General features: G+C 52.0%; 1 protein-coding gene across 1 annotated transcript; it reads left to right on the forward strand.

Annotated features, from left to right (window-relative positions):
* Positions 1–149: 149 nt before the first annotated feature.
* Positions 150–26682, forward strand: LOC128950433 (helicase SRCAP-like; the record flags this gene model as incomplete). Its single annotated transcript, XM_054295316.1, has 14 exons — positions 150–210; positions 315–371; positions 1079–1141; positions 2604–2740; positions 4315–4484; positions 8219–8411; positions 11829–11965; positions 13960–14146; positions 18837–19006; positions 19918–20231; positions 20995–20999; positions 21631–21814; positions 24442–24675; positions 26625–26682. Coding segments are annotated over exons 1-14 (1970 nt in total), but the record flags the coding sequence as incomplete, so codon positions are not given.
* Between the last annotated feature and the right edge of the window lie 455 nt (positions 26683–27137).

Genomic DNA, 27137 nt, shown 5'->3' on the forward strand with positions numbered 1-27137 from the left:
AGGGGGCTGGGCAAAACCATCCAGAGCATCTCGCTGCTGGCTCACCTGGCCTGCGAGAAAGGTAACTCACCTGTGGGACACACCTGGGCACACCTGGGATACACCCGAGAGTGATGGCATACATCTGAGAGTCATTGTGCACACCTGGGATGGGGCTGGGCAAAACCATCCAGAGCATCTCGCTGCTGGCTCACCTGGCCTGCGAGAAAGGTAATGACACACCTGGGCACACCTGGGATACACCTGAGATACACCTAGGAGTCATTGCCTACACCTGGGATACACCTGAGACTGATAATACACACCTGGGACAGGGCTGGGCAAAACCATCCAGACCATCTCGCTGCTGGCTCACCTGGCCTGCGAGAAAGGTAATCACACACCTGGGCACACCTGGGATACACCTGGGATACACCTAGGAGTCATTGCCTACACCTGGGATACACCTGAGACTGATAATACACACCTGGGACAGGGCTGGGCAAAACCATCCAGACAATATCGCTGCTGGCTCACCTGGCCTGCGAGAAAGGTAATCACACACCTGGGCACACCTGGGATACACCCGAGAGCGATGGCATGCACCTGAGAGTCATTGTGCACACCTGGGATGGGGCTGGGCAAAACCATCCAGACAATATCGCTGCTGGCTCACCTGGCCTGCGAGAAAGGTAACTCACCTGTGGGACACACCTGGGATACACCTAGGAGTCATTGCCTACACCTGGGATACACCTGAGACTGGTAATACACACCTGGGACAGGGCTGGGCAAAACCATCCAGAGCATCTCGCTCCTCGCTCACCTGGTATGTGAGAAAGGTAACTCACCTGTGGGACACACCTGGGATACACCTGAGAGCGATGGCATACACCTGAGAGTCATTATATACACCTGGGATACACCTGAGACTGGTAATACACACCTGGGGTGGGGCTGGGCAAAACCATCCAGAGCATCTCGCTGCTCGCTCACCTGGCCTGCGGGAAAGGTAATCACACACCTGGGCACACCTGGGATACACCTGGGAGTCATTACCTACACCTGGGATACACCTGAGACTGGTAATACACACCTGGGGTGGGGCTGGGCAAAACCATCCAGACAATATCGCTCCTCGCTCACCTGGCCTGCGAGAAAGGTAACTCACCTGTGGGACACACCTGGGATACACCTGGCTACACCTGGGCACAGCTGGATACACCTCAGGTACACCTGACTATTTCCAGGGTACGCCTGGGCACGCCTGAGATACACCTGGAACACACCTGAGCGGGTTTGGGGGTTCCCAGGGCTCACCTGAGCCCATTTTGGGGTGTCTCACCTGTCCCTCACCTGGCCACAGGTAGCTGGGGCCTCACCTGGGCAGGTTTGGGGGTTCTCTGTCCCACCTGGGCAGGTTTGGGGGTTCCCAGGGCTCAGCCGAGCCCTTCTTGGGGTGTCTCACCTGTGTCTCACCTGGGCACAGGTAGCTGGGGCCTCACCTGGGCAGGTTTGGGGTTCCCAGGACTCACCTGGGCAGGTTTGGGGTTCCCAGGACTCACCTGGGCAGGTTTGGGGGCTCCCAGGACTCACCTGAGCCCCTTTGAGTCACACCTGGGCAGGTTTGGGGGTTCCTGAGCCCTTTTTGGGGTGTCTCACCTGTCCCTCACCCGGGCACAGGTAGCTGGGCCCTCACCTGGGCAGGTTTGGGGGTTCCCAGGACTCACCTGAGCCCTTTTTGGGGTGTCTCACCTGGCCACAGGTAGCTGGGGCCTCACCTGGGCAGGTTTGGGGGCTCCCAGGACTCACCTGGGCAGGTTTGGGGTTCCCAGGACTCACCTGGGCAGGTTTGGGGTTCCCAGGACTCACCTGGGCAGGTTTGGGGTTCCCAGGACTCACCTGGGCAGGTTTGGGGTTCCCAGGACTCACCTGGGCGGGTTTGGGGGCTCCCAGGACTCACCTGGGCGGGTTTGGGGGTTCCCAGGACTCACCTGAGCCCCTTTGAGCCACACCTGGGCAGGTTTGGGATGTACCTGAGCCCCTTCAGGGGGTTCTCAGTCACACCCGGGCAGGTTTGGGGGTTCCTGAGCCCTTTTTGGGGTGTCTCACCTGTCCCTCACCCGGGCACAGGTAGCTGGGGCCTCACCTGGGCAGGTTTGGGGGCTCCCAGGACTCACCTGAGCCCTTTTTGGGGTGTCTCACCTGGCCACAGGTAGCTGGGGCCTCACCTGGGCGGGTTTGGGGTTCCCAGGACTCACCTGGGCAGGTTTGGGGGCTCCCAGGACTCACCTGAGCCCCTTTGAGTCACACCTGGGCAGGTTTGGGGGTTCCTGAGCCCATTCTGGGGTGTCTCACCGGGGCACAGGCAGCTGGGGCCTCACCTGGGCAGGTTTGGGGTTCCCAGGACTCACCTGGGCAGGTTTGGGGGTTCTGAGTCACACCTGGGCAGGTTTTGGGGTTCCTGAGCCCTTTCTGGGGTGTCTCACCTGTCCCTCACCTGGCCACAGGTAGCTGGGGCCCTCACCTGAGCCTCTTTTGGGGGTTCTGAGTCACACCTGGGCAGGTTTTGGGGTTCCTGAGCCCCTTTTGGGGTGTCTCACCTGTCCCTCACCTGCGCACAGGTAGCTGGGGCCCTCACCTGATCATCGTGCCCACCTCGGTGATGCTCAACTGGGAGATGGAGCTCAAGCGTTGGTGCCCCAGCTTCAAGATCCTCACCTACTACGGGGCGCAGAAGGAGCGGCGCCTCAAGAGACAGGTGGGGGCACACCTGGGCACACCTGGGCACACCTGGGCACACCTGGGCACGGCTGGGAGGGGGTGAACGCAAAAAACCCCGTGAGATTGGGGTGAAAAATGGGGATTTTGGGGTGAAAAATGGGGATTTGGGGTGAGAAATGGGGATTTTGGGGTGAGAAATGGGGATTTGGGGTGAAAAATGGGATTTGGGGTGAAAAATGGGGATTTTGGGGTGAGAAATGGGATTTGGGGTTACCTGGGCACACCTGGGCACAGCTGGGAGGGGATAAAGCAAATAAAACCTGTGAGATTTGGGTGAAAAATGGGGATTTTGGGGTGAAAAATGGGGATTTTGGGGTTACCTGGGCACAGCTGGGCTGGGTTTTTATTTTATTTTCGATTTTTTGAAACCTTTTTCTGATTTTTTGGGGGTTTTTTTGAGCTTTTTTTGGCATTTTTGACCAATTTTTGCCGGAATTTTTTCCCTACCTGTTTCACCTGTCTCACCTGGGCAGGGCTGGACCAAGCCCAGCGCTGGTGCTGCACACCTGGGCACACCTGGGCACACCTGGGCTGGATTTTTATTTTATTTTTGATTTTTTTTTAATTTTTTTCTGATTTTTGGGGGGTTTTTTTGAGCTCTTTTTGGCATTTTTTTGCCGTTTTTCGTGGGGATTTTTTCCTCACCTGCCTCACCTGGCAGGGCTGGACCAAGCCCAGCGCTGGTGCTGCACACCTGGGCACACCTGGGCTAGTTTTTTATTTTATTTTTGATTTTTTAAAATTTTTTTTCTCATTTTTGGGGTTTTTTTGAGCTTTTTTTGGCTTTTTTCTGCCATTTTTAATGGGGATTGTTTTCTCACCTGTCTCACCTGGCAGGGTTGGACCAAGCCCAGCGCTGGTGCTGCACACCTGGGCACACCTGGGCACACCTGGGCACACCTGGGCTGGATTTTGGAGGGTTTTGGGGATTTTTTAAAATTTTTTTTTTAATTTTTTTAAAATTTTTTTTGAATTTTTCAGGTGTTTTTGCGCTGTTTTTAATGGGGATTTTTCCCTCACCTGTCTCACCTGTCTCACCTGTGCAGGGCTGGACCAAGCCCAGCGCTGGTGCTGCACACCTGGCTGTTTTTTGGAAATTTTTGGAGAATTTTTGGAGTTTTTAAGCGTTTTTGGGCCATTTTTTGGGTGTTTTTGGCCGTTTTTAATGGGGATTTTTTCCTCACCTGTCTCACCTGGGCAGGGCTGGACCAAGCCCAGCGCTGGTGCTGCACACCTGGGCACACCTGGGCACACCTGGCACACCTGGGCTGGGTTTTTGAGGATTTTGGGGGGTTTTTGAGCTTTTTCTGGCATTTTTTTGCCATTTTTAACGGGGGATTTTTTCTCACCTGTCTCACCTGTCTCACCTGTGCAGGGCTGGACCAAGCCCAGCGCTGGTGCTGCACACCTGGGCTGTTTTTTGGAAATTTTTTGGAGAATTTTTGGAGTTTTTAAGTGGTTTTGGGCCTTTTTTTGGGTGTTTTTGGGTCGTTTTTTGCGGGGATTTTTTCCTCACCTGCCTCACCTGTCTCACCTGTCTCACCTGGGCAGGGCTGGACCAAGCCCAACGCGTTCCACGTGTGCATCACCTCGTACAAGCTGGTGCTGCAGGACCACCAGGCGTTCCGCAGGAAGAACTGGAAGTACCTGATCCTGGACGAGGCGCAGAACATCAAGAACTTCAAATCCCAGCGCTGGCAGTCCCTGCTCAACTTCAACAGGTGAGCCCTGGGCACACCTGGGCACACCTGGGCACACCTGGGAGGGGATAAAGGGGAAAAAACCCCGTGAAATTTGGGTGAGAAATGGGGATTTTGGGGTGAGAAATGGGGATTCGGGGTGAAAAATGGGGGTTTTGGGGTTACCTGGGCACACCTGGGTAGGTGAAAAACACCTGGGATAATCTGGGCACACCTGGGCGCAGCTGGGAGGGGGTGGAGCAAAAAAACCCCGTGAAATTTGGGTGAGAAATGGGATTTTGGGGTGAGAAATGGGGATTTGGGGTGAAAAATGGGGGTTTTGGGGTTACCTGGGCACAGCTGGCACGGCTGGGAGGAAAAAAAGGGAAAAAAACGGTGAAAATTGGGAGAAAATGGGTGAAAATTGGGGGAATGGGTGAAAATTGGGGGTTTAGGCAGCTGGGCACGGCTGGGAGGGGATAAAGGAAAAAACCCCGTGAAATTTGGGTGAAAAATGGGGATTTTGGGGTGAAAAATGGGATTTGGGGTGAAAAATGGGGATTTTGGGGTTACCTGGGCACACCCGGGGAGGGAAAAATGGGGGAAAAATTTGGAGAAAATTTGTGAAAATCGGGATTTTGGCACGCCTGGGTGAGCAAAAATGAGAGAAGTTGGAGAAAATTGATGAAAATCGGAAGAGAATTGGTGGAAATTTGGGGTTTGGGACATCTGGGCACAGCTGGGATGGAAAAGAACGAGAAAAAATGGGAAAAATTGGGGAGAATTGGGAAAAAATTGGTGAAAGTTTTGGGGAAACTGCTGGGCTGGAATGGCGGAAAGTGAGAAATTTGGGGATTATTTGGGGAAAATTGGGGGAAAATTGGGGTTTGGGCACACCTGGGCACAGCTGGGAGGGGATGGAGCAAAAAAACCCCGTGAAATTTGGGTGAAAAATGGGGGTTTGGGGTCAAAAATGGGGATTTGGGGTGAAAAATGGGATTTTGGGGTGAAAAATGGGATTTGGGGTGAAAAATGGGGATTTTGGGGTGAAAAATGGGGATTTGGGGTGAAAAATGGGGATTTGGGGTGGAAAAGGGGATTCGGGGTGAAATGGGATGGGGTGAAATGGGGTTGGGGTGGAAAATGGGGATTTGGGTGGAAAATGGGATTTGGGGTGAAAAATGGGATTTTCGGTGAAGAAAGGGAATTGGGGATTTTGGGTGAAAATGGGATTTTCGGGTGAAAATGGGATTTGGGGTGAAAAATGGGGGTTTGGGGTGAAAAATGGGGATTTGGGGTGAAAAATGGGGATTTGGGTGAAAAATGGGGATTTTCGGGTGAAAATGGGGATTTGGGGTGAAAAATGGGAATTTGGGGTTACCTGGGCACACCTGGGCACGTTTGAGTTTCCTGGCGTACAGCTGGGTGCACCTGGGCACACCTGGGGCACACTTGGGCGGGTGTAGGTACACATAGAACATACCTGGACACACCTGGGATACACCTGAGTTACCTGGGATGTACTTGGGCACGCCTGACTTACACCTGGGCACACCTGGGCACACCTGGACCATACCTGGATACACCTGGGCGCACTTGAGCACACCTGGGCACACCTGGGATACACCTGACACACACCTGGGCACACCTGGGCACACCTGGACCATACCTGGGTACACCTGGGCGCACTTGAGCACACCTGCGATACACCTGAGTTACTTGGGACACACCTGGGCACACCTGGGATACACCTGAGACACACCTGGGCACACCTGGGATACACCTGAGTTACTTGGGACGCACCTGGGTACACCTGGGATACACCTGAGACACACCTGGGCACACCTGCGATACACCTGGGCACACCTGGGCACACCTGAGTTACCTCAGTTACACCTGAGACACACCTGGGCACACTTGGGCACACCTGGGCACACTTGGGCACACCTGGGCACACCTGAGATACACCTGGGCACACCTGGGCACATCTGAGTTACCTCAGTTACACCTGAGACACACCTGGGCACACCTGGGATACACCTGAGACACACCTGGGCACACCTGTACCCGTCCATACCGATTGTTACCTGGCTGGAGCTGCCGCCATTTTGTGAGCTCCAGAATTTCCAACCATAAAAATTCCATTTTTAACCCTAAAACCTCTGAATTTTTTGCCCAAAATCGGCGTTTTTTGCCCCAAAATTTTGTTGTTTGTCCCTAGAGATGCCTCACCTGCGTCTCACCTGTGTCTCACCTGTGTCTCACCTGTGTTTGACCTGTCCAGGATCTTCTCCAGATCTGGACATGCCGTCATTTTGTGATGTCCAAAATTTCCATTTTTAACCCTAAAAACACCGAATTTTTTGCCCAAAATCGGCGTTTTTTGCCCCAAAATTTCGTCACTCGCTCCCAGAGGTGTCTCACCTGTGTCTCACCTGCGTCTCACCTGTGTCTCACCTGTCCAGGATCTTCTCCAGATCTGGACGTGCCGCCATTTTGTGGCCTCCAAAATTCCGATTTTTAACCCTAAAACCTCTGAATTTTTTGCCCAAAATCGGCGTTTTTTGCCCCAAAATTTTGTTGCTTGTCCCTAGAGATGCCTCACCTGTGTCTCACCTCTGTCTCACCTGTGTCTCACCTGTGTCTCACCTGTTCAGGACCTTTTCCAGATCCGGAGGTGCCGCCATTTTGTGACCTCCAAAAATTCCATTTCCGACCATAAGGACTCCCACTTTTTTTTCTCAAATATTTCCATTTTCCCCGCAATTTTTAATTTTTATTTCCCCAAAATACTCATTTTTCACCCCAAAATCGTGTCCCCTATCCAGGTCCCCCCGAGTCCACCAAAATGGCGGTGGTGGCCGCCATTTTGTGACCTCCAAAATTTCCATTTCCTATCCTATAACCTCCGAATTTTTCACCCCAAAATCGGTGGGTTTTGACCCAAAATTTTATCACTTGTCCCCAGAGGTGCCTGACCTGTGTCTCACCTGTGTCTCACCTGTGTCTCACCTGTTCAGGATCTTCTCCGGATCTGGAGGTGCCGCCATTTTGTGACCTCCAAAAATTCCACATCCAACCGTCAAAATTCCATTTTTAACCCTAAAAACTCCAAATTTTTTTGCCCAAAATCGGCGTTTTTTGCCCCAAAATTTTGTCGCTTGCTCCCAGAGGTGTCTGACCTCTGTCTCACCTGCGTCTCACCTGTGTCTGAGCTGTGTCTCATCTGTCCAGGATCTTCTCCAGATCCGGATGTGCCGCCATTTTGCGACTTCCAAAGTTTCCATTTTTAACCCTAAAACCACCAAATTTTTTGCCCAAAATCGGCGGTTTTTGCCCCGAAATTTTGTCACTTGCTCCCAGAGGTGTCTGACCTGCGTCTCACCTGCGTCTCACCTGTGTCTCACCTGTGTCTCACCTGTCCAGGATCTTCTCTAGATCTGGACGTGCCGCCATTTTGCGACCTCCAAAATTTCCATTTTTAACCCTAAAAATTCCAAATTTTTTGCCCAAAATCGGCGTTTTTTCCCCCGAAATTTTGTCGCTTGCTCCCAGAGGTGTCTCATCTGTGTCTCACCTGTGTCTCACCTGTGTCTCACGTGTCCAGGATCTTCTCCAGATCTGGACGTGCCGCCATTTTGTGATGTCCAAAATTTCCATTTTTAACCCTAAAAACACCAAATTTTTTGCCCAAAATCGGCGTTTTTTTGCCCCGAAATTTCGTCACTCGCTCCCGGAGGTGCCTGACCTGTGTCTCACCTGCGTCTCACCTGCAGCCAGCGCCGGCTGCTGCTGACGGGCACGCCGCTGCAGAACTCGCTGATGGAGCTGTGGTCGCTGATGCACTTCCTCATGCCCAGCGTGTTCCAGTCGCACCGCGAGTTCCGCGAGTGGTTCCACAACCCCCTGACGGGCATGATCGAGGGCAGCCAGGAGTACAACGAGAGCCTGGTGAAGAGACTGCACAAGGTAACGCACCTGGGCACACCTGTGATACACCTGAGTTACACTGGGTTATAGTGGGTTATAGCGGAATATACCACATGGGTCACACCTGGGTTCCACAACCCCCTGACGGGCACGGCCGAGGGCAGCCAGGAGTACAACGAGAGCCTGGTGAAGAGACTGCACAAGGTAACGCACCTGGGCACACCTGGATATACCTGTGATACACCCGGGTTACACTGGGTTATAGTGGGTTATAGCGGGATATACCACGTGGGTCACATCTGGGTTCCACAACCCCCTGATGGGCGTGGTCGAGGGCAGCCAGGAGTACAACGGGAGCCTGGTGAAGAGACTGCACAAGGTAACGCACCTGGGCACACCTGGATACACCTGTGATACACCCGGGTTACACTGGGTTATAGTGGGTTATAGCGGGATATACCACGTGGGTCACACCTGGGTTCCACAACCCCCTGACGGGCACGATCGAGGGCAGCCAGGAGTACAACGAGAGCCTGATGAAGAGATTGCACAAGGTAGCGCACCTGGGCACACCTGGATACACCTGTGATACACCCGGGTTACACTGGGTTATAGTGGGTTATAGCGGGATATACCACATGGGTCACACCTGGGTTCCACAACCCCCTGACGGGCATGATCGAGGGCAGCCAGGAGTACAACGAGAGCCTGGTGAAGAGACTGCACAAGGTACCTGGATACACCTGGGAACAGGTGTGATACACCTGAGTTACACTGGGTTATAGTGGGTATGAGTGGGTTATAGTGGGATATACCACATGGGTCACACCTGGGTTCCACAACCCCCTGACGGGCGTGGTCAAGGGCAGCCAGGAGTACAACGAGAGCCTGGTGAAGAGACTGCACAAGGTACCTGGATACACCTGTGATACACCTGAGTTACACTGGGTTACATTGGGTATGAGTGGGTTATAGTGGGATATACCACATGGGTCACACCTGGGTTCCACAACCCCGACGGGCACGGCCGAGGGCAGCCAGGAGTACAACGAGAGCCTGGTGAAGAGACTGCACAAGGTACCTGGATACACCTGTGATACACCTGAGTTACACTGGGTTATAGTGGGTTATAGCGGGATATACCACATGGGTCACACCTGGGTTCCACAACCCCCTGACGGGCGTGGTCAAGGGCAGCCAGGAGTACAACGAGAGCCTGGTGAAGAGACTGCACAAGGTACCTGGATACACCTGGGAACAGGTGTGATACACCTGAGTTACACTGGGTTATAGGGAGTTACACCTGGGATACACCTGGGTTGTGGATGGGACACACCTGGGTTCCACAACCCCCTGACGGGCGTGGTCAAGGGCAGCCAGGAGTACAACGGGAGCCTCGTCAAGAGAGTGCCCAAGGTATTTGAGCACAGGTGTGGTACACCTGGATACACCTGTGGTACACCTGGGTATGGGTATATACGCATACAATACGCACGGGTCACACCTGGGTTCCACAACCCCCTGACGGGCGCGGTCGAGGGCAGCCAGGAGTACAACGGGAGCCTGGTGGAGAGACTGCACAAGGTACGTGGATACACCTGTGATACACCTGGGTTACACTGGGTTATAGTGGGTTATAGTGGGATATACCACATGGGTCACACCTGGGTTCCACAACCCCCTGATGGGCACGGTCGAGGGCAGCCAGGAGTACAACGAGAGCCTGGTGGAGAGACTGCACAAGGTAACGCACCTGGGCACAGGTAAGCACACCCGTGATACACCTGGATACACCTGGGCTGTAGTGGGATACACGTGGGGTACACCTGGGTGTGAACGGGTGACACTGGGGCACACCTGACGGGCGCGGTCGAGGGCAGCCAGGAGCGCAACGAGAGTTTGGTGAAACGACTCCGTAAGGTACCTGGATACACCTGGGCACACCTGGGGAGGTGAAACACACCTGGGACACACCTGGACACACCTGAGGGGATTGGACGCACCTGGGCACACCTGGGGAGGTTAAACACACCTGGGACACACCTGGGACACATCCAGACACAGCTGGGACACACCTGAGACCCATTGGGACACACCTGGGTACACCTGGGTCACATCCAGAACCTCTTGGGACACACCTGTGACACACCTGTGCCCACCTGACCAGGTGTGTTCTCCTCCCCCCCCCCCCCCCAGGTGCTGCGGCCGTTCCTGCTGCGGGATTGAACACACCTGGGACACACCTGGGGACACTGAGGCACACCTGGGGCACACCTGGGACACACCTGGGCACACCTGGGTCACACCTGGGACCTATTGGGACACACCTGGGCACACCTGGGTCACACCTGGGGACACTGAGGCACACCTGGGGCACGCCTGGGAGGGATTAAGCACACCTTGGACACACCTGAGCCGCACCTGAGCCCTATTGGGACACACCTGGGCACACCTGGGGCACATCCAGAACCTCTTGGGACACACCTGGGCACACCTGTGACACACCTGTCCCTCCCCCCAGTGCTGTGGCCGTTCCTGCTGTGGGATTGAACACACCTGGGACACACCTGGGAGGGATTAAACACACCTGGGACACACCTGGGACACACCTGGGGACACTGAGGCACACCTGGGGCACGCCTGGGAGGGATTAAGCACACCTTGGACACACCTGAGCCGCACCTGAGCCCTATTGGGACACACCTGGGCACACCTGGGGCACATCCAGAACCTCTTGGGACACACCTGGGCACACCTGTGACACACCTGTCCCTCCCCCCAGTGCTGTGGCCGTTCCTGCTGTGGGATTGAACACACCTGGGACACACCTGGGAGGGATTAAACACACCTGGGACACACCTGGGACACACCTGGGACACACCTGGGGACACTGAGGCACACCTGGGACACACCTGGGAGGGATTAAGCACACCTGGGGACACACCTGGGACACACCTAGACACACCTGGGATACACCTGAGACCTGTTGGGAACCATCTGGGCACACCTGGGTCACATCCAGAACCTCTTGGGACACACCTGGGGACACTGAGACACACCTGGGACACACCTGGGAGGGATTAGACACACCTGGGACACACCTGGGAGGGATTAAACACACCTGGGTACACCTGGGGAGGTTGAACACACCTGAGGCACACTCTGTCACGCCCAGGCACACCTGGGACACACCTGAGATCTATTGGGACACACCTGGGCACACCTGGGACACATCCAGAACCTCTGGGGACACACGTGGGACACACTTGGGGACACTGAGGCACACCTGGGGCACACCTGGGAGGGATTAAGCACACCTGGGACACACCTGGGACCTATGGGGACACACCTGGGCACACCTGGGTCACATCCAGAACCTCTGGGGACACACCTGGGCACACCTGTGACACACCTGGGCACACCTGTGACACACCTGTGACACACCTGTCCCCCCAGGTGCTGCGGCCGTTCCTGCTGCGCCGCCTCAAGGTGGACGTGGAGAAGCAGATGCCCAAGAAGTACGAGCACGTGCTGCGGTGCCGCCTGTCCAAGCGCCAGAGGTTCCTCTACGACGACTTCATGGGCCAGGCCAGGTGAGGCTGGCACACCTGGGCACACCTGGGCACACCTGGGGGCGAAAAAACCCCGAAATTCCCAGGAAATTGTATCAAAATTTGAGCATTTTTGACCGAAATTCCACCCAAATCCACTCAAAATCCACCCAAAATTCACCATTTGGGGTCCCTGATGATGTCATGGCCAGGCCAGGTGAGGTTGGCACACCTGGGCACACCTGGGCACCAAAAATTCCCAGAATTCTGATTAAATTTTCCTCAATTTCGTTGAAATTGTGCCCAGATTTACCAAAAAATGGACCCAAAATTCACCATTTGGGGTCTCTGATGATGTCATGGCCAGGCCAGGTGAGGCTGGCACACCTGGGCACACCTGGGGGCCAAAAAACCCCAAAATTCCCAGGAAATTCTGCCCGAATTTGATCAAATTGTGCCCAAATTGCACCCAAATCCACCCAAAATTCACCATCTGGGGTCTCTGATGACGTCATGGCCAGGCCAGGTGAGGCTGGCACACCTGGGCACACCTGGGCACACCTGGGCACACCTGGGTTCCAAAAATTCCCAAAACTCACGTTAGGTTTTACCCAAATTTGGTCAATTTGTGCCCAAATTGCACCCAAATCCACCCAAAATTCACCATTTGGGGTCTCTGGTGACGTCATGGCCAGGCCAGGTGAGGCTGGCACACCTGGGCACACCTGGGGGCAAAAAAACCCTGAAATTCCCAGAAATTCTGCCCAAATTTGAGCAATTTCTGCCCAAATTGCACCCAAATTTGCTTTCTTGGGGTCTGTGATGATGTTATGAGTCAGGCCAGGTGAGGCTGGCACACCTGGGCACACCTGGGCACACCTGGGGGCAAAAAACCCTCGAAATTCCCAGGAAATTCTGTCAAAATTTGAGCATTTTTGGCCCAAATTCCACCCAAATTCACTCAAAATCCACCCCAAAATTCACCATTTGGGGTCTCTGGTGACGTCATGGCCAGGCCAGGTGAGGTTGGCACACCTGGGCACACCTGGGCACCAAAAATTCCCAGAATTCTGATTAAATTTTCCTCAATTTCGTTGAAATTGTGCCCAGATTTACCAAAAAATGGACTCAAAATTCACCATTTGGGTTCTCTGATGACGTCATGGCCAGGCCAGGTGAGGCTGGCACACCTGGGCACACCTGGGCACACCTGGGGGCCAAAAAACCCCGAAATTCCCAGGAAATTTTGCCTAAATTTGATCAAATTGCGCCCGGAGTTGCCCAGGTGCGCTCAGGTGAGCCCCAGGTGAATTTCCCACCCCGATTTCAGCACCTGGAGCCCCCAAATCCCCAAATTTTTGCTAGAAATCCCCCAAATTTCTCCTTCAAACCCCACCCAAATTCCCCCAAATTTCTCAGGTGAGTTCCAGGTGTGCCCAGGTGAGCTCAGGTGAATTTCCCACCCCAATTTCAGCACCTGGAAGCCCCAAAATCCCCAAATTTCTGCAGGAAATGCCCCAAAATTCCCCTTTAAATCCCTCCCAAATTCCCCTAAATTTCTCAGGTGAGCTCAGGTGAGTCCCAGGTGAATTTTCCACCTCCAAAATCCCCAAATTTTCCCTTTTAAACCCCAAAATTTCGCCTTTAAATTCCACCCAAATTCCCCCAAATTTTTCAGGTGAGCCCCAGGTGAATTTCCCACCCCAATTTCAGCACCTGGAACCCCAAAATCCCCAAATTTCTGCAGGAAATGCCCCAAAATTCCCCCTTTAAATCCCTCTTAAATTCCCCCAAACTTCTCAGGTGAGTTCCAGGTGTGCCCAGGTGACCTCCAGGTGAATTTCCCACCCCAATTTCAGCACCTGGAGGCCCCAAAATCCCCAAATTTCTGCAGGGAATGCCCCAAAATTCCCCTTTAAATCCCGAAATTCCCCTATAAATCTCTCCCAAATTCCCCCAAATTTCTCAGGTGACTCCCAGATGTTTCCAGGTGAGCCCAGGTGCGCCCAGGTGGCGTTTAACCCCTTGTTTTCCAGCACCAAGGCGACGCTGGCCAGCGGCCATTTCATGAGCGTCATCAACGTGCTGATGCAGCTGCGCAAGGTGTGCAACCACCCCGACCTGTTCGAGCCCCGCCCCGTGACGTCACCGCTGGTCACGCCCGGCCTCAGCCTGGGCGCGCCCGCCCTGGTGCTGCGGGCGCTGGAGCCACACCCCTTCCAGGTGAGACACGCCCCCTGCAGGTGGGACACGCCCCCTTTTTGGGTGGGACACGCTCCCTTTTGGGTGGGACACGCCCCCTGCAGGTGGGACACGCCCCTTCTGGGTGGGACACGCCCCCTTCCGGGTGGGACACGCCCCTTCCAGTTGAGACACGCCCCCTGCCAGGTGGGACACGCCCCCTTTTTGGGTGGGACACGCCCCTTTCCAGGTGAGACACGCCCCCTTTTGGGGTGAGATGTACTTGTACAGGTGAGAGAGCCACACCCCTTCCAGGTGAGACATGCCCCCTTTGGGTGGGACACGCCCCCTTTGGGTGGGACACGCCCCCTTTTGGGTGAGACACGCCCCCTTTTTTGGTGGGACACGCCCCTTTTTGGGTGAGACACGCCCCCTTTTGGGTGAGACACGCCCCCTTTTTTGAGTGACATACCTGGGCAGGTGAGAGAGACACGCCCCTTCCAGGTGGGACACGCCCCCTTTTGGGCGAGACACGCCCCCTTTTTTGGGTGGGAAATACCTGGGACAGGTGAGAGACCCACACCCCTTGCAGGTGGGACACGCCCCCTTTTGGGTGGGACACGCCCCCTTTTGGGTGGGACACACCCCTTTTTTGGGTTGGACACGCCCTCTTCAGGTGGGACACGCCCCTTCTAGGTGAGAGAGTCACACCCCTTCCAGGTGAGACACGCCCCCTTCCGGGTGGGACACGCCTCCTTTGGGCGAGACACGCCCCCTTTTTTGGGTGGGAAATACCTGGGGCAGGTGAGAGAGCCACACCCCTTCCAGGTGAGACACGCCCCCTTTTGGGTGGGACACGCCCCCTTTTGGGTGATACACGCCCTCTTTTGGGTGGGTCACGCCCCTTCCAGGTGAGACACGCCTCCTTTTGGGTGAGACACGCCCTCTTTTGGGTGGGACACGCCCCTTCCAGGTGAGCCATACCCCTTACAGGTGAGTGAGACACGTCCCTTTGGGTGGGACACGCCCCCTTTGGGTGAGACACGCCCCTTTTTGGGTGGGACACGCCCCCTTCTGGGTGAGAGGCACACCTGGGACAGGTGAGAGAGCCACACCCCTGCCAGGTGAGTGACACACCTGGGCCGGTGAGATACAGGTGAGACAGGTGAGATACAGGGGGAACAGGTGAGGCACACCTGGGGATGGGTGAGACACACCTGGGACAGGTGAGGCACACCTGGGGATGGGTGAGACACACCTGGGACAGGTGAGGCACACCTGGGGATGGGTGAGACACACCTGAGACACACCTGGGACAGGTGAGGCACACCTGGGGATGGGTGAGACACACCTGGGACAGGTGAGGCACACCTGGGGATGGGTGAGACACACCTGAGACACACCTGGGACAGGTGAGGCACACCTGGGGATGGGTGAGACACACCTGAGACACACCTGGGACAGGTGAGGCACACCTGGGGATGGGTGAGACACACCTGGGACAGGTGAGGCACACCTGGGGATGGGTGAGACACACCTGGGACAGGTGAGGCACACCTGGGGATGGGTGAGACACACCTGAGACACACCTGGGACAGGTGAGGCACACCTGGGAATGGGTGAGACACACCTGGGACAGGTGAGATACAGGTGGGGATGGGTGAGACACAGGTGAGACACACCTGGGACAGGTGAGGCACACCTGGGGATGGGTGAGACACACCTGGGACAGGTGAGATACAGGTGGGGATGGGTGAGACACAGGTGAGACGCACCTGGGACAGGTGAGACACACCTGGGGATGGGTGGGATACACCTGAGACACACCTGGGGCAGGTGAGACACACCTGGGGATGGGTGAGACACACCTGGGACACGTGATGTACAGGTGAGGCACACCTGGGGATGGGTGGGACAGGTGAGACGCACCTGGGACAGGTGAGATACAGGTGAGACACACCTGGGATAGGTGAGATGCAGGTGAGACACACCTGGGGATGGGTGAGACAGGTGAGACGCACCTGGGACAGGTGAGATGCAGGTGAGACACACCTGGGGATGGGTGGGACAGGTGAGACACACCTGGGGATGGGTGAGACAGGTGAGACGCACCTGGGACAGGTGAGATGCAGGTGACAGCGATAGACCTGGGATCGGTGAGACACAGGTGAGACAGGTGGGACACACCTGGGGATGGGTGGGACGCACCTGGGACAGGTGAGACACACCTGGAGATGAGCGGGACACAGGTGAGAGACAGCTGAGATACAGGTGGAGACAGGTGAGACACACGTGGGACAGGTGAGACACACCTGGGGATGGGTGGGACAGGTGAGACACATCTGGGGATGGGTGGGACACACCTGGGACACGTGATGTACAGGTGAGACACACGTGGGGATGGATGGCATACACCTGAGACACACCTGGGACAGGTGAGACGCACCTGGGGATGGGTGGGACACACCTGAGACACACCTGGGGATGGGTGGGACAGGTGAGACACACCTGGAGATGAGCGGGACACAGGTGAGAGACAGCTGAGATGCAGATGGGGACAGGTGAGACACACCTGGGACAGGTGAGACACACCTGGGGATGGGTGGGACACACCTGAGACACACCTGGGACAGGTGAGACACACCTGGGGATGGGTGGGACACACCTGGGACAGGTGAGACACACCTGGAGAGATTGTGGAGCGCTGGGGGGTCACACAGGTGTCACTCAGGCGTGTCACAGGTGTGTCAGGTGTCACTCAGGTGCGTCAGGTGTCACCCAGGTGTGTCACAGATTGCTCAGGTGTGTCACAGGTGTGTCCCAGGTGTCCCCCAGGTGTCACGCAGGCGCATCACAGATTGTTCAGGTCTGTCACAGGTGTGTCACAGGTGTGTCAGGTGTCACTCAGGTGTGTCGCAGGTTGCTCAGATGTCCCCCCAGGTGTGTCCCAGGTGTCTCGGGTGTGTCACAGGTGTTTAAGCTGTCACTCAGGTGTGTCACAGGTTGCTCAGGTGTGTCACAGGTGTGTCTCAGGTGTCCACCAGATGTCACGCAGGTGTGTCACAGGTGTGCCAGGTGTCACTCAGATGCATCACAGATTGTTCAGGTCTGTCACAGGTGTGTCACAGGTGTTTCAGCTGTCCCCCAGGTGTGTCACAGATTGCTCAGGTGTGTCACCCAGGTGTCACTCAGGTGCATCACAGATTGTTTAGCTGTGTCCCAGGTGTCACTCAGACGTTACTCAGGTGTGTCACAGGTGTGTCATAGTGTGTCACAGCTGTCACTCAGGTGTGCCACAGGTGTGCCAGGTGTCACTCAGGTGTCACCCAGGTGTGTCACAGATTGTTCAGGTGTGTCCTAGGTGTATCAGGTGTCGCTCAGGTGTGTCACAGATGTGTCAAACATCACCCAGGTGTCACGCAGGTATATCATAGACTGCTCAGGTGTGGCACAGGTGTCTCAGGTGTCCCCCAGGTGCGTCCCAGGTGTCTCAGGTGTGTCCCAGCTGTCCCAGGTGTCACCCAGGTGTGTCACAGATTGTTCAGGTGTGTCCCAGGTGTGACTCAGGTGTGCCAGGTGTCACGCAGGCATACCACAGATTGCTCAGGTGTACCGCAGATAGCTCGGGTGTGTTACAGGTGTGTCACAGGTGCGTCACAGGTGCGTCACAAGTGTCACCTAGGTGTGTCACGGATTGCTCAGCTGTGTCCCAGGTGTGTCTCAGGTGCGTCACAGGTGTCTCAGGTGTCCCCCAGGTGTGTCACAGGTGTATCACAGTTGCACACAGGTGTGTCCTAGGTGTGTCCCAGGTGTCCCCCAGGTGTCACGCAGGTGTCTCAGGTGTCACTCAGGTGTGCCACAGATTGCTCAGGTGTGTCACAGGTGTGTCAGGTGTGTGCCCATTGTCCCTCAGGTGTCATTCAGGTGTGTCCCAGGTGTGCCATATGTCACAGGTGTCACTCAGGTGTGTCACAGGTGTCCCACAGGTGTGTTAGAGGTGTGTCCCAGGTGTGTCAGGTGTGTCCCAGGTGTCTCAGGTGTCCCCCAGGTGTGTCACAGGTGTATCACAGTTGCACACAGGTGTGCCCTAGGTGTGTCCCAGGTGTCCCCCAGGTGTCACCCGGGTGTGTCCCAGATTGCTCAGGTGTGCCACAGGTGTGTCAAACGCCGCCCAGGTGTCACGCAGGTGTGTCGGGTGTCACTCAGGTGTGTCACAGATTGCTCAGGTGTGTCACAGGTGCCTCAGGTGTCACTCAGGTGTGTCCCAGGTGTCCCCCAGATGTCACCCAGGTGTGTCATGCGTGTGTCCCAGGTGTGTCAGGTGCCACTCAGGTGTATCACGGATTGCTGAGGTGTCCCCCAGGTGTGTCCTAGGTGTCCCCCAGGTGTGTCACAGTTGCACACAGGTGTGTCCCAGGTGTCTCAGGTGTCCCCCAGGTGTGTCACACGTGTGTCTGGTGTGTCCCACGTGTCTCAAATGCCACTCAGGTGTGTCACAGGTGTGTCAGGTGTCCCCCAGGTGTCACCCAGGTGTGTCACAGGTGTGTCAGGTGTCCCCCAGGTGTCACCCAGGTGTGTCACAGGTGTGTCCTAGGTGTGTCAGGTGTCACTCAGCTGCGTCCCAGGTGTATCACAGATTGCTCAGGCGTGTCCCAGGTGTGTCTCAGGTGTGTCCCAGGTGTCCCAGGTGTGTCCCAGGTGTGTCCCAGGTGTGACCCGGGCGTGTCCCCAGCAGGTGGACCTGTCCCCGTTCGAGCTGGCGTCGCTGGAGTCGCACCTGTCCCGCTACGCCTCCGATTGGTTCCTGCCGCGCTTCCGCGTCACGCGGCGCCACCTGCAGGACGTGGCCGCCGCCCCCGAGCCGCCGCCCCGCCCCAAACCCGTGCGCATGAAGGTGAACAGGTGAGTGGGGGGGGGGGGGGGGGGGGGGCACGCCCGGGCACACCTGGGCACACCTGGGAGGGGATAACCCAAAAAAACCCGGTGAAATTTGGGTGGAAAATGGGGATTTTGGGGTGAAAAATGCGGATTTTGGGGTTACCTGGAGCACACCTGGGATATACCTGGGCACACCTGGGATACACCTGGGGGCACCTGAGTGCGCTTGGGCACACCTGGGCACCCCTGGGCACACTTGGGACAGGTAAAACACCGAAACTCGGGGTTCAAAGGACCAAAATTGGGATTTTGGGCACACCTGGGCACACCCGGGACAGGTAAAACACCGAAATTTGGGGTTCAAAGGACCAAAATTGGGATTTTGGGCACACCTGGGCACACCTGGGACAGGTAAAACACGAAAACTTGGGTTTGGAAGGACCGAAATTGGGATTTTGGGCACACCTGGGCACACCTGGGGGGGTTTGGGCACACCTGGGCACACCTGGGACAGGTAAAACACCGAAATTTGGGGTTCAAAGGACCAAAATTGGGATTTTGGGCACACCTGGGCACAGCTGGGCACACCTGGGACAGGTAAAACACCGAAATTTGGGGTTGAAAGGACCGAAATTGGGATTTTGGGCACACCTGGGCACAGCTGGGCACACCTGGGACAGGTAAAACACAAAAATTTGGGGCTAAAAGGACCAAAATTGGGATTTTGGGCACACCTGGGCACAGCTGGGAGGGTTTGGGCACACCTGGGCACACCTGGGGGACCTTTTGGGCGTGTCCCAGGTATTTATACCTATCTATGGCCTCACCCGTGGGCGTGGCCACACCCATCTTAAGCCACACCTGTGGGCGTGGCCACGCCCAAATACAGCCGCTCTGTGGGCGTGTCCCGCCCTGACTCCGCCCCTTTTTCCCAGGATGCTGCAGCCGGTGCCGAAGGCGGAGCCTCGGGCGGTTTTGCTCCTCCCCGCCCCTCGCCCCGCCCCCGGGGGCGTGGCCTCGCCCAGCCCCGCCCCCTCCGCGCCGAGCCCCGCCCCCTCCGCGCCGAGCCCCGCCCCCTTGCTGGTGCAAGCCCCGCCCCTCGTCACGCTGAGCCACGCCCCCAGCGCTGGCCCCGCCCCCCTGGTGACGACGCAGGGGGCGGGGCTGAACCTGGGGCTGGGATTGGCGCTGGCCCCGCCCCGGGCCACGCCCACTCTGCTGGCTCCGCCCCCCGGAGGGCCCGCCCACGGTGAGGGGGCGGGGCTTAATTTACAGATAAGTTAATTAGTTGGGGTGGGGCGTGGTAATTAGGGGTGGGATTAATTGATTCATTGGGGTGGTTAATTAGGGGATTAATTAGGAGTTTTTGTCAATTTGTGTTGGGTTAATTAGAACTGGGTGTTAATTGGATGGGGATTAATTAGGAGTAAGACTTAATTAGGGGCGGGGCTATTTGGGACAACGTTAATTAGAGATGGAGGTTAATAAGGGCTAATTAGTTGGGGGTTGATTTGGGTGAGCTTAATTAGCAGCGGGTTTTAATTGGGGCTTGGGTTAATTAGGGAACAGGATTTAATTGGCGTGTAACTATTTAATGGCGATTAATGGGAATTAATTAGGGTTGGGAGCTAATTAGGGCTGGGTGGTTCGTTAAGAGTGGGGTTTAATTAGGGGCAGAGCTTAATTAGGAGTTTGTGGGTGGGCTTTAATTAGGAAGGGGCGGGGCTTAATTGGGGTGGGGATTAATTAGAAAAGAGCGAAGCTTAATTAGAGATGTTGAGACTAATTAGAAAGGGATGGGGCTTAATTAGAAACGGTTAATTAGGAATTAATTAATCAGGGATTAGTTAGGGACTAATTAGAAACAGGGGGCTGAATTAAAAGGAACTTAATTAGAGGGGGTGGGGCTTATTTATTAGGGTCGGGGCTTAATTAAAAGGGTGAAGATTAATTAGGGCCAGGGCTTAATTAGGACGGGGTGGGGCTTAATTGAGGGTGGGGCTTAATTATAGGAGTGGTGCTTAATTAGAGGGGGTGGGACTTAATTAGAGGGGTGGGACTTAATTGAGGGTGGGACTTACTTACAGGAGTGGTGCTTAATTCGAGGGGGTGGGGCTTAATTAGAGGGGTGGGGCTTAATTAGGGAAGGGTGGAGCTTAACTTGAGGGGGTGGGGCTTAATTAAAAGGGTCAAGCTTAATTAGGGGTGGGGCTTAATTAGGAAGAGGCAGGGTTTAATTAGAGGGGGTGGAGCTTAACTAGAGGGGGTGGGGCGAAATTAAAAGGGTCAAGCTTAATTAGGGATAGAGCTAAATTAGGAAGGGGCCGGGATTAATTAAAAGGGTTAAGCCTAATTAGGGGTGGGGCTTAATTAGGAAAGGATGGGACTTTATTGAGGGTGGGGCTTTATTAGGAAGGGGCAGGGCTTAATTGAGCGTGGGGCTTAATTAGCGGGGTGGGGTTAATTAGGAAGGGGGCGGAGCTTAATTGAGTGTGGGGCTTAATTAGAGAAGTGGGATTAATTAGGAAGGGGCGGGGCTTAATTGTGGCTTAATCAAAAGGGTTGGGAAAACGGTGGGCGGGGCCTAATTAGGGTTAGAACTTTGTATTTAAATGAGGTGGGCGTGGCTTAATTGATTTCTCCCCCAGCTCTCCCGGCTGCTTCGTTGGCCACGCCCACACCCGGCGGGAGGCCCCGCCCCCGTGGCCACGCCCACACCGAATATGGGCAAAGGGGCGGGGCCGGCCCCGCCCCCTCCCGTGGGGGGCGTGGCCACGTTCGCGCTGCCCCAGCGGCTCCTGCTGGCCCCGGACATGCAGGCCCGGCTGCCCTGTAAGCCACGCCCCCTTCTCATTTGCATCTCATTTGCATGAGCACGTTTTAAAAGCGTCGCTAATTCCTAAAATGCATACGCAAATTTTTTCTTTAAATTGTCTCAAATTTTATCAAAAATTTCCCCTAAGTATTTTTCTGATGTCTTCTAAAGAAATCCCGTTTTCATTTGCATCTCATTTGCATCTCATTTGCATCTCATTTGCATGAGCACGTTTTAAAAGCGTCGCTAATTCCTAAAATGCATACACAAATTTTTTCTTTAAATTGTCTCAAATTTTATCAAAAATTTCCCCTAAGTATTTTTCTGATGTCTTCTAAAGAAATCCCGTTTTCATTTGCATCTCATTTGCATCTCATTTGCATCTCATTTGCATCTCATTTGCATGAGCACGTTTTAAAACCGCAGCTAATACTTAAAATACATACGTAAATTTTTTCTTTGAATTGTGTCTAATTTTATCAAAAATTTCCACCAAATATTTTTCAAATTTCTTCTAAAAAAATCCTTTTTTATTTGCGTCTCATTTTCATCTCATTTGCATCTCATTTGCACGAGCACGTATGAAAATCGCAGCTAATTCCTAAAATACGCACGTAAATTTTTTTCCTTAAATTGTTTCAAATTTCATCAAAAATTTCCCCCAAGTGTTTTTCAGATTTCTTCTAAAAAAATCCGTTTTCGTTTGCGTCTCATTTGCATTTCATTTGCATGAGCACCTTTGAAAAGCATCGCTAATTCTTAAAATACATGCGTAAATTTTTTTCCTTAAATTGTCTCGAATTTTATCAAAAGTTTCCCCCAAGTATTTTTGGGATTTCTTCTTAAAAAATCCTTTTTTACTTGTATCTCATTTGTATCTCATTTGCATCTCATTTGCATGAGCACGTTTGAAAAGAGTAGGTAATTTTTCAAATACATACGTAAACTTTTTATTTAAATTGTCTGGAATTTTATGAAAAGTTTCCCCCAAGTACTTTTCAGATTTCTTCTAAAAAAATCCCTTTTTATTGGCATCTCATTTGCATCTCATTTGCATGAGCACATTTTAAAAGCGTCGCTAATTCTTAAAATGCATACGTAAATTTTTTCCTTAAATTGTTTCAAATTTTATCAAAAATTTCCCCATAATATTTTTTGGTTTTTTTCTAAAAAAGTAGTTTTTCATTTGCATGTCATTTGCATCTGATTTGCATGAGCACCTTTGAAAAGCGTCGCTAATTTTTAAAACACGTACAGAAATTTTTTCCTCAATTGTCTCAAATTTTATCAAAAATTTCCCCCAAGTATTTTTCGGATTTTTTCTAAAAAAGTTATTTTTCATTAGCATCTCATTTGCATAAATTATCGTGAAGCCGTACTCATAATTAACACTTTATTTGCATACTAACGTATTTCATTAACTTCTCATTTGCATACAACCCCCTAGAACCATTTAATTACCTGACCACACCTGTGACTCGGAGCTCATTTGCATCTAATTTGCATAAATAACAGTTTAAGACATCCTAGCTTTTTCTCATTAGCATATGATTTGCATAAATTTCTCAAGCCGCCGTTAAAAAGCCTCTGTATGCATTTTGTTATTGTCTAATTTGCGTAATTAACATCTGATTTGCATGGGCTTCCCGAAATGGCTTTTATGTCTCAATCCCAGACCTCATTAACACCTAATTTGCATAGAAGCCATCATCATTAGCATATAATTTGCATTGGTTTGCTAACACCTCTTTAAAGAAGCCAATTCTGCGTTTAACCAGCATCTAATTTGCATAAGCCGGTTCATTAGCATTGCGTAGCCTCAAATCCCTTTAAAGTGTCTCGTTAGCACCTCATTTGCATAATCACATCCCTCATTAGCACCTCATTTGCATAAGCACTTTTAAAGTCTTTCCATGAACCCTGGATTTCTACGGGAAACTTCTAGTTTCTATGCTAATTAGGCGATAATTTGCATAATTAACCCGGGATTTGTTTGTGGGATTTTTTTCGGGAGCCCCTCCCTCACCTTCACCACCCCCCAATTAACAATTTTTAATTGAAAAATTTGCCCAAAATTTCCATTTTTTTCCCCGAAATCCTCCTCAAATCTCTCTCCAAGCCCCTTAATTATTCCCTTAATTAGCAGATAATTTGCATAACTAACCCAGGATTTTTTCAGGGACCCCTTTGCCACCCTCCCCACCCTCAATTAACAATTTTTAATTAAAAAATTTGCCCAAAATTTCCATTTTTCCTCCTAAATTCCCAAAACACCTCCAAAAAAAATCCCTGAAATTAGTGGTTTTGCCCCTAATTAGCGCCTAATTTGCATAATTAACCCGGGATTTTTGAGGGGGATTTTTTCGGGATCCCCTCCCCCACCTTCCCCACGCCCCAATTAACAATTTTTAATTAAAAAAATTTGCTCAGAATTTCCATTTTTTTCCTCCAAAATTCCCCAAAACACCTCCCAAAAAAATCCTTGAAATTAACGTTTTTGCCCCTTAATTAGTGCCTAATTTGCATAATTAACCCGGGATTTTTGAGGGGGATTTTTTCGGGAGCCTCTCCCCCGCCTTCCCCGCGCCCCAATTAAAGACTTTCAATTCAAAATTTGCATAAAATTTGCATTTTTTTTCCCCAGCGGGAGAAGTCGTAAGCCTCGGCCAATTGGCGGCCCTGGCCCAGCATCGCCCCTCCCCTCCGGGGGGCGTGGCCAAACCCTCGCCCCTCCCACCCGCCGCCGTGGCCACGCCCCCTCCGGCCTCGGCCCCGCCCCCTCTGACGCTGCAGCTCCAGGGCAGCAAAGTCACGCTTGGCCCCGCCCCCCCATTACGTCATCTGGCCTTGGCCCCGCCCCCCGGCCGGGGGCTCGCACGTGAGTCAAAAATTTGGGGGAATTCTGGGGGATTTTTTTTTGGTTTTTTGGGGGAAATTTGGGGATTTTTTGGTTCTGAGGGAAAATTTGGGGGTTTTGGGGAGGTTTGGGCAAAAATTTGGGGATTTTAGGTAAAAATTTGGGGATTTTGGGGGAGGTTTTTGGGGTTTTATTGGAATTTTTTTGGGTTTTTTTTGAATTTTGGGGGATTTTGGGGGGGGTTTTGAGGAAATTTGGGAATTTTGGGGGTTCTGAGGGAAAATTTGGGGGTTTTGGGAGGTTTGGGCAAAACTTCGGGGATTTTAGGTAAAAATTTGGGGATTTTGGTGTTTTATTTGAATTTTTTGGGGGTTTTTTTTTGAAATTTTGGGGGATTTTTGGGGGGTTATGAGGAAATTTGGGGATTTTTGGGGTTTTGAGGGGAAATTTGGGGGAAAAAATGAGGGGAGAAAATCGGGAAAAAATAAGAAAATATTAGAGAAAAAGTGGGGAGAAATAGCAGAAAAACAAAAAAATCTCCAAGTAGTGTAGGGGAAACCGGAGGAAAATGGAGACAAAGTTGGGAAAAAATAGTAAAAATTTTAGGGAAAAAAAAATGGGAAAAAAATTTGGGAAGAATAGAGGAATAAATGGGAAGAAATCAGCCAAAAATGGAGAAAAAATGGTGAAAAATGCGTGAAAAAAATGGGAAAATTGGGAAAAATGGAGAAAGTTGGGGGAAAAAAGAAAAAAAAATTGCAAATAATTGAGTAAACCTTGGAGAAAAATGGGCAAAATAATGGAGAAAAAGGGGCAGAAAATTTGTAAAGAATTGTAAAAATTAAAGTGGAAAGAATAGGGAAACAAAAGTGCAGAAAAAAAAGGTACAAAAGGAAAAAATGAGAGAAGTCAAGGGAAAAAAAAGGGCAAAAAATTGGAATAAAAGTGGGGAAAAAAACAAAAAAAAAACAGGGGAAAGGAAAAAAAAAAGCAGAAAAAAATGAGGAAAAAAATGGGGAAAAAATGAGAAAAAATGGGGAAAAAAGGGTAAAAAATTGGAATAAAAGTGGGGAAAAAATAAAAAAAAACCAGGGGAAAGGAAAAAAAATGGGAAAAATATGAGGAAAAAAATGGGAAAAAAACGACAAAAAATGGGGAAAAAATGGGGGGAAAAAGGGTAAAAATTGGAATAAAAGTGGGGAAAAAATAAAAAAAAAACAGGGAAAGGAAAAAAAAAATGGGAAAAAAATGAGGAAAAAAATGGGAAAAAAACGACAAAAAATGGGGAAAAAATGGGGGAAAAAAGGGTAAAAAATTGGAATAAAAGTGGGGAAAAAATAAAAGAAAAACCAGGGGAAAGGAAAAAAAATGGGAAAAAATGAGAAAAAAATGGTGAAAAAACGACAAAAAAATGGGGAAAAAAGGGTAAAAATTTGGAATAAAAGTAGGGAAAAAAATAAAAAAAAACCAGGGGGAAGGAAAAAAAAAAAGGGAAAAAATGAGAAAAAAATGGGGAAAAAATGGGAAAAAAATGAGAAAAAAATGGGGAAAAAAGGGTAAAAAATTGGAATAAAAGTGGGGAAAAAATAAAAGAAAAACCAGGGGAAAGGAAAAAAAAAATGGGAAAAAATGAGAAAAAATGGGGAAAAAATGAGAAAAAAATGAGAAAAAAATGGGGAAAAAAGGCTAAAATATTGAATAAAAGTGGGGAAAAAATAAAAAAAAAACCAGGGGAAAGGAAAAAAAAATGGGAAAAAATGAGAAAAAATGGGGAAAAAACGACAAAAAAATGGGAAAAAAGGGTAAAAATTTGGAATAAAAGTGGGGAAAAAATAAAAAAAAACCAGGGGAAGGAAAAAAAAAAATGGAAAAAATGAGAAAAAAATGGGGAAAAAATGGGAAAAAAATGAGAAAAAAATGGCGAAAAACGGGTAAAAAATTGGAATAAAATGGGAATTTTTTCATTGCAGGTAACGTGGTTCACCTGGTGGCCGCGGGGGGGCAGCACCTCCTGGCCCCCCGGCCCAGGTGACGCTGCTGGCCCCGGTGGGGGGAGGGGCAGCGAGCCCCGCCCAGCCCCCACCCGGACTGGGGCTCCCCCTGGCGGCGGCGCAAGGTGAGGGGGGCACAGCTGGGCACGGACGGGAGGGGATGGACACAAAAACCCCGCGAAATTTGGGTGGAAAATGAGAAATTTGGGGTGAAAAACGGGGATTTGGGCACAGCTGGGAGGGGCTAGAGCGAAAAAACCCCGCGAAATTTGGGTGGGAAACGGGGGTTTTGGGGTGAAAAATGGGGATCTGGGGTGAAAAATGGGGATTTTGGGGTTACCTGGGCATGGCTGGGAGGGGATGAAGCAAAAAAACCTCGTGAAATTTGGGTGGAAAATGGGGATTTGGGGTGAAAAATGGGGATTTTGGGGTGAAAAATGGGGATTTGGGATGGAAAATGGGGATTTGGGATGGAAAATGGGAACTTGGGTT

The sequence above is a fragment of the Melozone crissalis genome, unplaced genomic scaffold (assembly GCF_028551555.1).
Source record: "Melozone crissalis strain CALT ecotype California unplaced genomic scaffold, PUWL_Pcris_2 ptg000634l_1, whole genome shotgun sequence".
NCBI classification, from domain to species: Eukaryota; Metazoa; Chordata; class Aves; order Passeriformes; family Passerellidae; genus Melozone; species Melozone crissalis.